At 31.6% G+C, this 18,105-nt stretch overlaps 1 protein-coding gene across 2 annotated transcripts; it reads left to right on the top strand.

Annotated features, from left to right (window-relative positions):
• Positions 1–912: 912 nt before the first annotated feature.
• Positions 913–16,959, top strand: LOC143067435 (uncharacterized). Of its 2 annotated transcripts, XM_076240704.1 has the most exons (8): positions 913–1,084; positions 4,329–4,463; positions 11,052–11,217; positions 11,795–12,103; positions 12,793–12,976; positions 14,262–14,354; positions 15,849–15,952; positions 16,225–16,959. In XM_076240704.1, the coding sequence occupies exons 1-8, from the start codon at positions 1,035–1,037 to the stop codon at positions 16,498–16,500; spliced, it is 1,317 nt and encodes a 438-aa protein (XP_076096819.1). In that variant the 5' UTR covers positions 913–1,034; the 3' UTR covers positions 16,501–16,959. The 2 variants fall into 2 exon arrangements, with proteins under 2 accessions (XP_076096819.1, XP_076096820.1); XM_076240705.1 differs by lacking the exon at positions 14,262–14,354 and having other exon boundaries at positions 918–1,084.
• Positions 16,960–18,105: the final 1,146 nt, after the last annotated feature.

Raw genomic sequence — 18,105 nt, 5'->3', positions numbered from 1 at the left:
TACAAACTCGACCAGAGATGTGTCATAATTGGATGACCCTTTTCATCTTCAGTGTGGATTGAAACTGCAACAGATATCTCCTCCATAATGGTATCAACAGCTGTCCATGGTCGAGGATTACCTTTCTTTTTAACTCCTTTTGTTAACTTACTACATCTTTTCCTCTTTTGGTATTCTAAATTAAAAAAAAATAATATTTTAGAGTTGAAAAGAAATTTGAATTTGTAGAGCCTATTATACAACATCTATTTGTCTTACTTTTAAACTTTACTTCCTACATGTATGTCATACAACATTCTGCAGGTTTTTATTATGCCAAATCTATTTTAAATTTCATTTTGTCATGTATGGACCTTCCAAGCTTGCTATTAGGAACAAATATTTGATATATTTGTCAATTGTTAAACATCGTACAGTGAACATACAATTGTATTATATGTCTCTGGTCAAATGTACAATTTTACCTTTTAAACTTTTCCAAATCCTTTTTTCTTATCAAACACAAACATATTATTTTTAAAATCTGAGAACACCAGTTATTCGTTTTCAAAACCAAAGATGTTCATGATGATAATAGTGGGACTCTCAAATTCTTGTTCTTCTGAAATTCTTTCAATTTGTTTACGCGGACAGGTTCCAGCTGTATATACCAAAACGTATCACTAAATGTATTATACAGACGATTTTTCCTTATTCATTGATAAATTCGGCTCGTAATTATTTCATTTAATGCTAGGACTTCTATACATTTATGTATTACTCCCAGTGTAAATAACTTGTAATTAATTTAACGTGTTTCCAGTTCGTTTGTTCGAGGTAACCTTTTAGAATTTTAATGATAAATGAATGAATTTGTAATTCACCTTGTGTGCTCAGTAACAGGATAATAACGTAAAACTCTACCCACAGAATAGCGTCATAATAATCTCATGTTTCTTTAATTCATGAATTTTGGCACCTATATGTTGTATATATAAATATTAGTGCATGTGCGTACGATGTAGTAATTCGTATCAGCATTCGCCTTCAAAGACATGGAATTTATTATTGTGATAACTGCATTCTTAATTAACTTTTCTGGAAGGTAGGATTTTCTTTTGAATATATTTATATTGCTTTAAATGTGCAAGATATTAATGTTTTGTCTTGATATTATTTTTTATTTTTCTAAAAATACAAAAGACTGGTTTTGTTCTACTACAGTTTGATGGTACATACCATGCATACATACGTTACGAAACTTTGTAAATATACCCTCTGATCCATACGATACGTCAGGTTTACTAGAAATACTAAACTAGGCTCGGAAATCTCAAGGAAATAAAAATGAAAAGTGTTTCTCTTTTAAATAATCGGTTGGTCATAAATGGAATTTAATGAATTTGTTGTTTTGATATTTTGTAATAGACGTTTGCCTTAACGATGAAAAAGAAACTATTTCACCCATCATTGGCCATGAACTCTTATTTAACTGATTTTCAAAATCGAAAAGAAGAATAAGTAGATTGTTTTTTGTTTGCCTCAACATCAAGTTGCAAATATTTCATCAATATCCTGAATTATAACAACATTTACGCCATCACGAAGGCACTGCTTCACCTTTTCCCACGAAAATTGGTATCCCTCGAATTATAATGAATTCGCAGTACAAATAATAAAAATACATGACCATCTCGATAAACGTTGAAATAATTTAGTAAGAAAATAACTTGAAGCATTACGAGACGATACATAATTATTATAGAAAAAAAAAAACACTTTAAAATTCGTGCGCCGAACTCAGTCGCTTTCGTGAATTAACTGTCTGTCATCAATAACGCTGAAATTCAAACTTAATTTAGATCCCCAAGTAGGAAAGGTAGGAGCTATATACATGAATAAAATGGACTTAAAATAATAGCTTAGACTCTTTGATGAGCAACTTTGCCTGAGGGAGTTGAACCCTTTGTTTTTTCTAATAATCAGTCTATATTTGAGGTAGAGCAAGTTGAATCTTCGTTCATTATACAGATTAAACGTGTAGAAAATACATTATAGTTCTCAACCACACTGTCTAATGCATGCAAATTCACGCCATGACTAGGAAACTACTTCTCGTCTACAGCACAATCAATTTTTAGAAAGTTTCCGTTTGGCTGTTGTGTAGATTTTAATACCGGCGTAAATAAAAATGTGCTAAGGCCTCGACATTTCCCCATGGTTAAAGAATAGGAAGAAAGTGACTTTTGTAAGACAACATTTCCATACATACTTCAAATGCCTCCTTTTTCACAGATAGTGTACGTCGTTGATAAATAACCACATGTTTTCTCGTTCTGAAGGTGCCCGAAATGTTACTTAGCTACTCAAGGGATTTATACCAAATAACTATAAATTAGTTACTAGCAGTTAAAACAAATTAGATCGAAGACGGTATAAAAAGTCACTCCAGCTAAAAAGCAAAAAAAAAAAATAAAAATAAATAAATGCAATCTAAATTCAATTAGATGTTACGCGATCATTTAACGATTAAGAATTAAGATGTTTTTATGTGTAATCTATTTAATTGGTTGGCAACAACATGTTACATTCTTGGCATAGATAACGAAAATTAAGAAAGCAAACTAAGTTGAGAAACGTAATTAAATAATGTTTTCGCAAAATTACAGAATTTTCTGGTTTTAACCCCTGACGAGACTTGGCATCCACTATAAGCCATGTGGATTAACGTAGTTCTTTGTTTACTATAATTGTGAAGTTCGAAAAGTACATAAAGTATTCGTATAGACACTTTATATCTTGGCATGTAATGCAGCTTGTAAAAATTAATAAAAGTGTAATCAGACACTATCCTTTAATATATGCATTTTAAATTCTGTTGTCTATTAGTTTTTTTTCACGTATGAGGTTGATCATACATTACATCTAATTATTTGCTGTACCTCAATTAAGATCTAAGACTGATGAAAATTTACATCAAATGAATATTAATCACTTAAAGGAAACCACAAACATAAAACTGATATATATATATATATATTAGTTGGATTAAAAATGCATAAAATGCAATCTAATACATTGATTCGTGATCCAGGATCACAAAAGTGTTGATAAAGTTTAGTTTCCAGTTAATTAATGGTGATTTGTGAATTCATTCTTATGCAGAAACGGCCACACCTATTACATCTAATATAATCAATTGTACCTATAAATATACACCGAACGACCCGGATATCAGTTTTAATATTGATCTAATTGAACTTATTTCTGAATGATTGAAACTGAATCTTTTTTCTTAGCCCAATTGGTTCGTCAAAATGTTTGAAAGCTAGCCGACAGAATATTGTTCAATTTACCCTGAAAGAAAATCGTCGTTAAAATTCTGGAACCAAAAATTGAAAAGCCTGAAATGTTCCTTTGGGCTTGTGTTGTACTGTCGAAGTATTCATATACTATAGATGTTTTGTTCTTCATCCAATAGACCTCACACTTGTATATATTATACCAATGCCAATTTTGCTTTGAACTGCGGCAGTTTCTGTAAAAAAAAATATTGGTCGTCAAGGTTCTTAAACATTCTGCAACACGACGGGTGCCCGTGACATGTGGAGCAGGGTCTGCTTACCCTTCCGGAGCACCTGAGATCAGCCCTAGTTTCTGGTGGGGTTCGTGTTGTTTATTCTTTAGTTTTCTATGTTGTGTCATGTGTACTATTGTTTGTCTGTTTGTCTTTTTCATTTTTAGCCATGGTGTTGTCAGTTTATTTTAGATTACTGAGTTTGACTGTACCTTTGGTATCTTTCGTCCCTCTTTTCTGTTGGATACACGAAAACAGGATTATACCATTCGCGTAATTCCAACGAGGAGATTGGAATAACAGTATATAGTCCGTACCTAAGTAGTCCTGATTGTCGATCATGCAGTTACTACCCAACCAGTTGCAAATGTATCGGTACCGCTACCGATATGATATAAATACCACTTTTTGTCTTTGTGTCTCCGAGTTTATAAACTATGTATGCATTCTAAACTCAAGGTAACAACTCCTTCGGTCAACGTTTACGTATTTGCCATTATGATTTACAGAATTATTTGTGTTTTGATTTTAAGATAAAAGGATAACTTGACAAAAACCAGAACAACAAAAAATAGTTGAGATTCAATGTTTTATCGTAAATTGCTCTTTAAACGTTTATACTCCAGCTTACCTGGTCAAAGTTATTTCAGAAACATGTGACGTGAGCATATAGCGATATTTTCTTATACTTTATCCATCAACTTATATCAAAAATTGTAACTACAATGATGTTGATTAAATATCATAAACTGTTTATGTTATTTCTTTTCAGGACTTTCAGTCAGAAATTGGATATTACTGCATTTGAATATTCTAGGAAAGTACCAAGCATAAGAGATAAGGAACTTGGTCACTGTGTCAGTAAAGTTGAAGAATTGTTCCCTGGGTCTCTAATAGAAAAGGGATGGTAATATGCGCCATTATGCTTTACAATGATCAATATTTGTGCTATAATAGTTTTAAAGTAAATCTTTAAATTTTATTTCACAGAAAAAATGAATATCTCCCAACGTATCTGTGTTTTTCTATGACTATGCTAAACAAACACATGATTTCTTTTAGGGAATATGACTCTTTGTAAAAAAATGACTATTATTAAATTTAGTATGAAAACTCATATTCCGTTTTCTTGAATATGAATGAAATTCTGCCACTGAACGTGAAATAACAATTTGTAACAATTTGAAAGCTAAAATTAAAGTATGTTCAGAAAAAGCTCTGTTTTCACATTTCTTCAGAGAATTTTACAGAATGTTCTAAGCTCATTTATAATTTTGAGTATGCATTGTTATAAACTATATCTTTGTACCTAGAAAAATCATTGTGTAATAGTACATTTTAAGCAGATTCCAATATTAAGTAATTAGTCTGATTACACGTGCGGAAAGGACAGTGCTGATGAAAAACAGACATTCAATAAGATCTCGCACTTTACTAACGTTATAATCATTATTGTAGTTAGGAATAATGATTTACACACGAATTAACATGTTCTCATAGCAATACAAATATTGAGATCAAAAGTTTACCACGTGTGTGATGAAGCAATGAATTTCAGATGTTGCAGTATGATAAATGTATGCAATCGATTAACTTATCTCTAGACATTTTTATCTGTTTTATTTTTCAAAGAATTAAGAGTTGTATGCTAGTATAAGTCAAGGAGACAAAAACCAAACAACACAAACATTTCTAAAGACATATATATACAGATTCATCGCTGGTTCATATTCTGGACGCCGGTCTTTGCTCCTTTATTACATTATTCACTAACAAAAAACAATTATGAAGCTAAGAAATGGAAAAATATTAAATACTAAACTTGTTCAAAGGGTATATACACGTCTCAATCTTCAAAATCGGTTATCTAAAAATACTACCATCGCTAACATTTTTAACAATAAAAATCGTGGTTACCCTTCTATCGATAAGTGTCATGCCACAAAATGACTTACATGTCCCCGTCTTTCCACCAACAATACGGTAAGGTCCACGTTTAATGGTCGCACATTTTCTTTGAATTTTGAAACTGATATAACTTGAAAAACAAACAGTATTATTTATTTACTCACATGAAACAAACCGGGATGTGGTATTCAGTACGTAGGAGAAACTGGACGATATTTATCTAAACGCACTCAAGAACATCTGTATCGTTTTAAAAGACCCAATAAATTCAAAAGTATCATTTACCAACACCTTAAGAAGCACAACCATCCTTTTAAATATTTACCAGTTCAACCTTTAGAAGTAGTAAATAAGCAGCCTGGTGAATCTCATTCAAAGTTTGTACGATCACGGAAAATTATTGAATTAAATTGGATTAAAAAATTACAGACAGTCTACCCTCTCGGTCTTAATGATAATATCATGGGAATTGGTAATATATCTAGAACCGATTCCGTTAACATTTTGGATATAGTTTCTAAAACTGTTCGTAAAAACCGTTCTCACGGTCGTAGAACAAATCGCAATCAAAGAAAATTTCGGACCAATCATACCAATATTTCGGACCTAATTTCTATTTCAAAAAACAACGACAGACATTATCTGTTAACAAAACTCTGTTCATTACCGGTTAATAAGTTAAATAAAATTTTGGAGGATTGCAACACAATTTCATATAGCAGTCCTAAGTATGAAATTGTTCAAATTATTATGGCATATTGTTATTCTAAACTATTTCCCAAAATTGATCGCCCTGAAGATCATAAAAAACATTTTATTAAAATAAATTATGTCAATAAAGGTTTTGATTTTGTAAATATTGCCGGTATATTTAACGACCATTCTGTTAAAGAACAAATTCCTGGATATTTTGACAATACTGAGCTACCTCTTATTTGTTACATTTACACGAAATCTATCCGGAAATTTGTGTTTAATTATAGTCAATTGTGTAAAGTTGTTAATATCAGTGAAAATACACCTACTTCATGTAATTGTAGTACCTCCGAATATATTTATGGACCCATTTCCCATGTTATAACAGGAGATCTTAACATCGTTCAAGACCGAGAGTTAAAATCATTCCTCAGTAAAGGACCTAAATATCGTCCCCCGTCAACTATTAATTGGAATGAGTGTCGTAATATCATCCACGACTCACTCCATACTTACTGTATGAAATGGATAAAACGGGAAAAAGCTGACAAAAAATCTTTGGACTCTTTTTTGTCGAGCCTTCGACTTTAGTCGAAAAAGCGAGACTAAGCGATCCTACATTCCGTCGTCGTCGGCGGCGTCCACAAATATTCACTCTGTGGTTAAAGTTTTTGAAATTTTAATAACTTTCTTAAACTATACTGAATTTCTACCAAACTTGGACAGAAGCTTGTTTATGATCATAAGAAAGTATCCAGAAGTAAATTTTGTAAAAATAAAATTCCATTTTTTCCGTATTTTACTTATAAATGGACTTAGTTTTTCTGCGAGGAAACATTACATTCACTCTGTGGTTAAAGTTTTTAAAATTTTAATAACTTTCATAAACTATCCTTGATTTGTACCAAACTTGGACAGAAGCTTGAATATGATCATAAGAAAGTATCCAGAAGTAAATTTTGTAAAAATAAATTTCCACTTTTCCATATTTTACTTATAAATGGACTTAGTTTTTCTGCGAGGAAAAATTACATTCACTCTGTGGTTAAAGTTTTTAAAATTTTAATAACTTTCATAAACTATCCTTGATTTGTACCAAACTTGGACAGAAGCTTGTTTATGATCATAAGATAGTATCAAGAAGAAAATTTTGTAAAAATAAATTTCCACTTTTCCGTATTTTACTTATAAATGGACTTAGTTTTTCTGCGAGGAAAAATTACATTCACTCTGTGGTTAAAGTTTTTAAAATTTTAATAACTTTCATAAACTATCCTTGATTTGTACCAAACTTGGACAGAAGCTTGTTTATGATCATAAGATAGTATCAAGAAGAAAATTTTGTAAAAATAAATTTCCACTTTTCCGTATTTTACTTATAAATGGACTTAATTTTTTTGCCAGAAACAAAACATTCACTCTGTGGTTTAAGTTTTTAAAATTTTTACAATGTTCTTAAACTATCCTGGATTTCTACCAAACTTAGACAAAAGCTTGTTTCTGATCATAAGATATTATTCAGAAGTCAATTTTGTAAAAAAAAAATCACTTTTTCCGTATTTTACTTATAAATGGACTTAGTTTTTCTTCCAGTTAACATTACATACAGTCTGCAGTTAAAGTTTATAAAACATTTATTAGATTCATAAACTATCCTGGATTTTTTTACCAAACTTGGAAGCTTCTTTCAATCGAGAGGGAAATTTTTATTGATGTTTTTCCTCATTTTTGTTGAGTCTGCGATTAACAGCAAAAGTAGGCGAGACACTGGGTTCCATGGAACCCTTACGAATTTTTTAATTCAGTAATGAAGATAGTTGATATACGTATTCAACATTTTAAAGAACATTTTACTATTAACAATAACCACAATAAACCTATTTCTCGTATCAAACATAAACTAAAAGAACTAGCCAAGAAATTTGTTTTTGTCCCGGCCGATAAAGCTGCTAATAATATTATTATTGTTTGACGTAAATTTTACATTGAGGTTCTGAAAAAAGAAATCACCAATTCACCAACATTCCAACTGACTCCATTTTCAGAAAACGACATCTGTAACAAACATAAACTTTTATCTACCGCTTTACAAGCAGAGCCAAATACAATGAAAGTCCCAACTATGTATTGGCTTCCGAAGCTACACAAAACACCTTACAAATATAGATTTATTTCGTCTTCAAGCCATTGTTCCACTACTAAATTGTCTATTCTTCTTACCAGCACACTTGGTACCATTAAAAACCTGATAATAAATTGTTCAAATAAGGCCTTCGAAAATAGTGGAATTAATTACTTTTGGAGTGTCAAGAACTCGTTGGAAGTACTTGATAAATTGCATGCTTATATTGGTGATTTTGAATCTGTTCAAAGTTTTGATTTTTCTACCCTGTATACCACATTGCCTCACATTCTCATTAAGAAAAAATTCACACACCTAATTAAATGGGCATTTAAAAAATCAGAATGTGAATATATATGTTCAAACTCTTTTAGGTCATTTTTTAGTAGCAATAAACAAAAAAACTATGTCAATTGGACATGCTTTGATACTATATATGCCCTTGAATTTTTACTAGATAACATTTTTGTTCGCTTTGGGGATTCCGTATATCGTCAGATTATCAGAATTCCAATGGGGACTAACTGTGCACCACTTATTGCGGACCTGTTTTTGAATTGCTATGAGTTACAATTTATGACAAAAATAAGCAAAGACCCATCGAAACAACATCTGATAAACAAATTTAATAATACTTTTAGATATTTGGATGATATTTTGGCTCTCAATAATGACGACTTCAGTATGTATATTAAAGAAATTTATCCTGTTGAACTTACTTTAAATAAAGCTAATACTAACAATGACCACTGCCCTTTCCTCGATCTTGATATCTATATCACTAACGGAAAGCTGAATACTAAAATGTATGATAAAAGAGATGATTTTTCATTTCCTATCGTTAATTATCCATTTTTAGATGGTGACGTTCCCTTGTCACCATCTTACGGTGTTTAAATGTCTCAACTTGTACGATTCGCTCGTGTATGTAACAATGTTTTAGATTTTAACGAGAGAAATTTATGTATTACTGAAAAATTATTACACCAGGGTTTTCGATATCACAAACTAGTCAAAACATTTACTAAATTTTATCATCGGTATAAGGACATCATTCGTAAATATAGCTCAACATGCAGACTTCTTATACGTTCAGGTATTTCACATCCAATTTTTTATGGAAATATTCTTTATAAAGCACAAAGGTGTCAGTATTCACCTCAAAAACTAACAAAACCTTTGAATAGACTTATTAAGAGGGGATATAGTTACGATACTGTTGTCAGGTCATTAAAGATTGCATATTTTGGCGTGTGAATATTGATTCACTTATAGGGTCTTTGCATCGGAACTAAACACATTTATTCAAAAACCAGTTGTTGGCATGACACGGGTTATGTTCTTCTCATATATGTTATGATGGTATGATACTAAACCCCTAACGGGAAGGATTGTGCCTGATGTTCATATGATGAAATCATAATCTTTCAGTCAGTTTAATTGAAGTCTGGAGCTGGCATGTCAGTTAACTGCTAGTAGTCTGTTGTTATTTATGTATTATTGTCATTTTGTTTATTTTCTTTGGTTACATCTTCTGACATCAGACTCGGACTTCTCTTGAACTGAATTTTAATGTGCGTATTGTTATGCGTTTACTTTTCTACATTGGCTAGAGGTATAGGGGGAGGGTTGAGATCTCACAAACATGTTTAACCCCGCCGCATTTTTGCGCCTGTTCCAAGTCAGGAGCCTCTGGCCTTTGTTAGTCTTGTATTATTTTAGTTTCTTGTGTACAATTTGGAAATTAGTATGGCGTTCATTATCACTGAACTAGTATATATTTGTTTAGGGGCCAGCTGAAGGACGCCTCCGGGTGCGGGAATTTTTCGCTACATTAAAGACCTGTTGGTGACCTTCTGCTGTTGTTTTTTTCTATGGTCGGGTTGTTGTCTCTTTGGCACATTCCCCATTTCCATTCTGAATTTTATCAGTACACTGTCTCCACACAACAACAGAATTGTGAATAAACTCTCGCCCGAGTCTAGAATGTGGTATATCAAAGATGTGAATAAACTGTCGCCCGAGTCTATAATGTCGTATACCAAACATGAGAATAAACTCTCGCCCGAGTCTATAGAATGTGGTATATCAAAGATGTGAATAAACTCTCGCCCGAATCTAGAATGTGATATATCAAAGATATGAATAAATTCTCGCCCGAGTCTAGAATGTGATATAATAAAGATGTGAATAAACCCTCGCCCGAGTCTAGAATACGAATACGAAAGTTTTATTTTGATTTGGTTAACATATAACAATACAAACATAAGCTCTTAAGAGCTTTTTACCGAATATAAAATAACATAAACACAACATTAAAATACACAGCATGCAGACAAGATATATAACAGCACAGGCATATTGAAATACTTGCAAAGAACTACTGGTACAAGATGTGAATAAACTCTCGCCCGAGTCTCAAAAGTGGTTAATCAAAGACTATCACTGGTCTACCATTAAAGTTAAAAAAAAAAAACAACAACACAAATATATAACTAGATACGACCATTGACGAGATCCATCCAGACTTTGGACATGACCATAATAGGGATTAAACTTTTGTCTTTAGCACAAAGTCAATATAGTTACATAAAAAAAAAACCTGCGTAAATATGTAATCCAGTGATTATCGTTGGTTGTTGTCTGGAATATATAAACTGTAGTGGAAATTTTTTTTTAAGCATTTTCATTTTCAAGTCAGTATATGTCTCCATTCCTGATTAGGTTAATGCTTATTCAAGTAGTCTAACATAAAACTTTTTTAAACAGTACGCTTCCGCCAAAAAGAGGGTCTACAAGATACGTGTCCAAAGAACTAAATGACACCAGGATCTTTGAAGTACAAAACCACAACGATGTTTTTGTGTGTATGGGATTATGTGATGGGCATGCCTCCTCTGTCCTCGGCTTGCTTCATACCGGAGATTGTTTGGCGGTACGTACTTTAATATTAAAAGCAGTATCAAAAAAAGATATATGCTAGAATTATGGCATTATTATCATAACAGAGGAGAGCCGACTATGTCTTGGGCAATGTTTAGGTCTTGTTGTACATGTTAGATTAAGTCTGTAATTCAGTATTGACAACGTCACGTGGGGCAATACTTTTTTAATATTACAATATATTCTTGTAAAACTTTATTTGTAAGTTCTAGAGAAGCATGCTGATTTCGTCGTTTGTTTCAAGTTTCTTAAATTGAAAGTTTTTTACCAGTCGAAGAAAATTAAAATTATCCCTTAAGTCGTAAAGTTTAGTTCTGAACCCAGATTTACAATCTGATATAAATTCCGATCTATGAACAGACATTATTGCATCTTTTGGTAGTCTTAATTCAAGTTTAATAAAAAAAAAATGCATGCAATCGACATAGTCAACAAACATTGACTATTTAATAGTAGGATAAGTTCTAGAAAGCGCAACTTGTAAAACTGTAGAACAAATTCAGATAAGAGTCTGTGGATTAAAGTCTAACTAAACTAAAGAGGCTAACTGAATTTTTAAATGTCCACAGGTTGAAATTGCAGGGAAGCTAACGTTTGGTCCAAAGACATTTATCAAAGCATATGTAGAATATTACAGAAGTGGGATAGATTTTCTTCAAGCAGATGGAGTTTCTCCACAAGAATTGCAGCAATATTATAATGGGAACTTCTTCCTCCGCGATAGAAGTTACGGGACAATGGAAGTAATAATTTTAGAGATGAGATATGCAAAGAAGAAACAGATTGAGACATTAAGGAGGAACCAAGGATATTTCCAGCGTTTGTCATCATTTTTAGAGCACGCGGTCCGTGATGTAGGGAAACCATCATCAATAAAGGTATACAAGGAATAGTCATGCATACAAAAAATTAAATAAAAATACATATCGAAGAATAAATGGAGACAATTTTGATATATTTTATTTTCTCCAAATTTCACATGGTTTTAATAAAATTTTGCAAGAAAGTACAACTAAAATAAAAATGAATAATGTTGCATCCGAATGCAACGGTTTTGTATCTACATATATCCTTGTTGAGGAAGGACACACTAAGCTTTTCTTCAAGAAGATTTTAGTTTTTATTTTGAATGTTGTTTTTACTCCTTTTTTTTGTAATAGATGCTCAGAATTTGGCCAACATTTATCAGAATCGCAGGTTAAATTCATCTTAAACCATTTGTATTTTGTTTACGTGTTCAAACGTATGACACGATGAACAACATTATTAACACACCAAAGAACATAGACTAAGCTTTGTCAATTTTATTGATACCTCATAGTTTTACTTGCATAGATGGAAAGACTTTTAAATTGGGAAATAATTTGTCCTAATTCCTTTATCATCGACAGTGCCTTTTATTGAAATGTATAGTTTTTAATATATTTCTGTTGTTGCTCAAATACAAATCTACAAAACATGAAAAAAATTAAGTACACACTCTGTTTGAGAATTGATTGTCCGTTTCAACTATATATATTTATACCAATAAAGTATTCAATGCAATATTTTTGGTTTATTTTAACAGCTCGTCAGATTATCCACTGCGACAGAATTATTTGATATTCTACGATACAAGAGTAGGACATTGGATATGGTGTATTCTAAACTAGTTCAGTATGAATCAGATATATACCATACTCGTGAAGATATCAAACGACAACACATTAAACCTCATCTAAGATATGGAATGTACCCTTATACTCATGGTCGTAAGTGTTGTTATTTCTGTTGTTGTCTAATAACTGCCCTGCTAACACTAAATGTATATGTTTTTTTTTGTATGTGTCCGTTTCTTGTATTGTAATAATTTCCAACACAATTCCTCAGAGTTCATCCTAGCTAACGCAATCACCATACCGTGTAGTATATTTTACCTCTTGTAGTTTCCTCATTTATACAGTCCTATAGTCCAGTGGATCAACTGCTTTTGAAAACCGATCTGTTTAACAATTTTGTCTTTCATCTTGAGTACTTTTAAAGTTTTTTTTATTGAGATGTATAGTAACCCTTCTCGAGTTGTTAAAAAAAGCACAAAAAATGATGTATATAAAGATAAGAATTTTCAACCCAACCCAATAGTTGCAGAGGAAATCACTTGCAGTCTAATTGCTCATTTGTACACTTCAACATTGTTTAGTCTGCAGAGAATAGTTATACAATATAAATGTTATGTTTATACTTCCCGATTATTCAGTGCATTTACATTTGCGTTTGTAAAATTTACTTGTTATTCAAAGTGTACATCTGCTAATAGTACTGTCCCAGTGCATTTATAATTGCATTTCTAAAACTTACTTGTTACTGTATATAAAGTGAAAAGTTGTTAATAGTACTGTTCTAGCGCATATTTTCAATTGCCGTAATTGACTGTTGTATAGTAAGTGTCTTGTTCTATGTTGTGAGTTTGGAATCACTTTTGATTCCTATTTCATCTTCTGATTTTTTTGAGCGAAACATACCGGTAGTATGCATACTTGTAAAAAAAGCGGAAAAGCAGCATGTGAACAGTTACGACAAGAGTAGCAACGATAACCAAATGTGGAGTTGCATTCAAGAAATGTCGTTTTAATTATAATTTATCTGGTTTTTTTTTTTGTTTACGGCCTAACACGATTATTGCCTATGTATAACTAAGTAAACTTAAGTTTCATAGATTATGTTCATTGTTGAAGGTCTGTAGTGATCTGTAGTTGTTTACAACCTTGATATTTAGGTAGATAGTTGTCTCTTTCGCAACTATTCATTGTCAGATATCAAAATACATTTATGAAATGCCCAGGAAGATTTGTCTTTATAAAAAATAAAGCGTGGTTATTTTTGAAAAATATCAAACTAAGTGTACCTCGAACTGTAAGGTGATTGTAACTAACCTTTCATTAGAGCAGTAATAAAATCACCTTTCCTTTAATACAATAGAAGGTTTACTGCTTTCCTATGCTCTTACCCTTAATATCTTTCCAACTTAAACCTAACTAGATATATAAACTTTTGTAGAAGAAAAACTTGGAACAACTGCAAACCCTAGAGAAACAACAAATTTAAATCGTATGTTTTCTGACGGCCCTAAATATGAAAAATGCCCGGATGGTGAGTAGTTAAATTTTCACAAATCTGCTTCTTCGCTTAGTAATTAAATTTCCCTCTACATAAAATTGCATACATGTATTCAAAACATGTGTAAAAGTTAAATTAATCTTACTAGTAAAACAAAATTTGATTCCTTAAACAAAATCAGAAAAAGAAATGTAGTTATGTCTATGCATAGTGTATAAAGATACTGTCTTGTTAGAACTATTGTATATGTGTAAATGGAAACGGTGTTTTGTTCTTTATCGCAGCTTTACATGTTGTATTAACAAAAGCATGAGATGAGAGTTCAAGAGCACACCAACATAAACAGACGAACAAGAATCGATAAGACAATGCATTGGGGAAAAAATAGATTAAGTAACGCTTAAAAAGTTCAAGTTAATCCTGCTCCAATAGTGGTATTGGTCGGTTTTCTCGTGAATCGACATAGTACACTATGCGTCATATTGAGTGATTGATTGCAGTTTGCTTAACGGTCCATTATTACAAACGTGTAGATTGATCGCAGCGATATTTGTATCATAAGCAGCAAACCTAACTATATTTGTGTTATTCTAAATTTCAAGCTCAATGGTACGAATTGAAGACAAATAAAATCAGAGACGGTTCCTGATAAAATGTACACTAAAAAATGTTATGGTGAACATGAAGTCTCTCTCTCTCTTAAGACGTACTGCAGAATAAAAAAAAAATTCCATTTCTCAGACAAGCTTGCATTCTATATTGCTTATAAATATAACGACACTTAGTAATTTCGGGGGGGGGGGGGGGGGGGGGGGGACACGCTTTTCTGTGTATACCTTCACCAGTAACGGTAATACTTATAAAACAATCATATACTGGGGTCAATTACTTATATCAATTAAAAGAAGGAAAAGTATTTTGAGGGAAAACAAATGATATGAAATAATTGTTTGCTAATTGAATCTGTCATCTAATGTTAACATTAGGTCCTTTATTGAATCTGTCATCTAATGTTAACATTAGGTCCTTTATTGAATCTGTCATCTAATGTTAACATTAGGTCCTTTATTGAATCTGTCATCTAATGTTAACATTAGGTCCTTTGTTGAATCTGTCATCTAATGTTAACATTAGGTCCTTTATTGAATCTGTCATCTAATGTTAACATTAGGTCCTTTATTGAATCTGTCATCTAATGTTAACATTAGGTCCTTTGTTGAATCTGTCATCTAATGTTAACATTAGGTCCTTTATTGAATCTGTCATCTAATGTTAACATTAGGTCCTTTATTGAATCTGTCATCTAATGTTAACATTAGGTCCTTTATTGAATCTGTCATCTAATGTTAACATAAGGTCCTTTATTGAATCTGTCATCTAATGTTAACATTAGGTCGTTTGTTCAATGTTGGAATTTATTTTAACCCTATAATTACGTTTCTGTATATTTTGTACATTTTAACTTTTGCGTTGAATAAAACTAACCATCAATTAAGGTAGTTTTGTAATAATACTTGGCATTTTTAGGTGCCTCACTACGATCTACGGACCACTTACAATGGGAAAAGGCCTGTCTGTCTGAAGTAAAAGTAGATACAGCTCTTAGGAGACAGAGGAGATTAGTCAAAAAGGTATGCGAATTCAAGTAATACTATAGAAAACGTTTATTTGATGAAATATTTTTGGCTGAATTACTTAAAGCAGTACATATATACATGTAGCTTATATGATCGTATGGCAAAATGCTCACATTTTTTCACCTGCAATATCATTTTGTCAAATTTTGTTAAATTCTGAAGTAACATTAAGTCTGATAATTTGTTTGACCAGGAACATGTATATTATATCAGTTCACAGGTTTTACTGAATATGAGAACAATTTTTTTTATATTTTTTATTTTAGTGCAACAAAATGCCAGTTGAACAATGTGTTAATCTTCCGAAGATAAAGAAAAAATTGAGAAAGGTTAAAGCTGATATTCATTTACAAAGATCAAAATGGCATCTACTCATAAACACAGCAGACGAGAAAACGAACTCAGCAAACAAGGAAACAAGACGGCTGTCCAAACAACTTCGTACTATTGGTCAGAAGATAAGAGAATTAACAAAAACTAAACAAAAAGAAAGAAATGCCAGGAAAATAGGGAGAAAACCAAGACGAAGGAGAAAACAGTGAATAGGTCTGAAAAAATGATAACCTTCAAAATGGTTTATGTCAAACATTAAATGTATATTTGAATAATATCGCTTCTAAATCAATATGAATTGACTGAAGGGACCAACATGTGTGAATTATTTAGGTACTTATACTAAATACATTTATGTGAGAATTTATGAACATTTATGCTATTATCAAAACAATTTAAGATATTCAAAGTTAGCATCTAAAGTATTTGAGTTTGTGACAAATATTTCAAAATGCAATGTGTATATAAAGTCATGACTTAATTGAACTCTGCAAGGAATAGAAACTTGGACAAGTTGTTAACAATTAACACTAGAGGACTTAATTTTACATTAAAAGCATTGTACATATGTGTGAAAATTCTTTCTGAATATTTATAAATGAAAGCAACATATTGTAAACCATTAATGCTATGTACTGTTGAGATAGAAGTAAAATAAGCTAATTCAGGATATTTTTGTGGTCTTACTTTCACTAGTAATATTACTTGTATATTAGTTTGTTCACCAATTGATTTCTTTGATTTTTAATATGTTGTTACACACATTTTCACTATTATTCCAATTAAAACAAGCTCATGATGTTCAGTAGATGTCGTTTGTTAATGTGGTTCATAAGTGTTTCTTGATTTTTTATTAAGATAAGACCGTTGGTTTTCCCGTTTGAATTGTTTAACACTAGTCATTTTAGGGCCCTTTATAGCTTGCTGTTAGGTGTGAGTCAAGTCTCTGTAAAGTGTTGAAGACCATACTTTTACCTATAATGGTTTACTTTTATGAATTGTGACTTTGATGAGAGTTGTTTCATTGGCACTCATACCTCATCTTCTTATATCTATCATCTTTCATCAATTAAATAAGAAGCAAAAACTAAAAAAATTAGTAATAAATTGCTTCGCAAATACATCATAAAAGTCTTATAGTAGAAAATTGATATTCCTTAATCAGCATAAATTTAACAGTAACTTCTTAAAGTGAATTGACAGCAAATCACCTCAAGAAAAAACAATATTTCTTTACACATAATTTTATAGCAGTGTAAGGGAGGTAATTCAACATATTTTGTTTGGATTACATCCCTTACACTGCTTTAAAATTGTTATAATTGTCCATTAACCAAGAAACACTTGTTTTCCCCCCAATTCCTAAACGATTTGAGCCATCTCCCCCAAAGCCAATCCTTACCATCCCTTTGTGGTATGGAAAATTGTGGTATAATTTCAGAGAGATCCAAACGCTTAAACACAATATATTGTCTGGAAACTAGAAAAATGCCTTTTTGGCCCTTCCTTTTGTGGTTATAAACCCTGTGTTAAAATTTCATAAATTTCTATTTACTTATACTTAAGTTATTATTCAGCAACCATCTGTCTTCGTATGACGACAATGTGATACCAATATACGACATAATTTTTGTTAATTTTGGCTGTCATATAAAAATTAATCATTCAAGGTTAATAACTCCTAAGATTCATCCAGTGGTTTCAGTCATACTGTAAATTCAGAAGTTATAGCAAGGTTTTTATCAATGCAGACAATGTGACTGGGTGAGTATTGCTTTCTGCTAACTGAAACAGACCTTTACTTGTATGCAGAA

The sequence above is a fragment of the Mytilus galloprovincialis genome, chromosome 3, assembly GCF_965363235.1.
Source record: "Mytilus galloprovincialis chromosome 3, xbMytGall1.hap1.1, whole genome shotgun sequence".
NCBI classification, from domain to species: Eukaryota; Metazoa; Mollusca; class Bivalvia; order Mytilida; family Mytilidae; genus Mytilus; species Mytilus galloprovincialis.
This window is presented reverse-complemented; position numbering and strand designations above follow the sequence as displayed.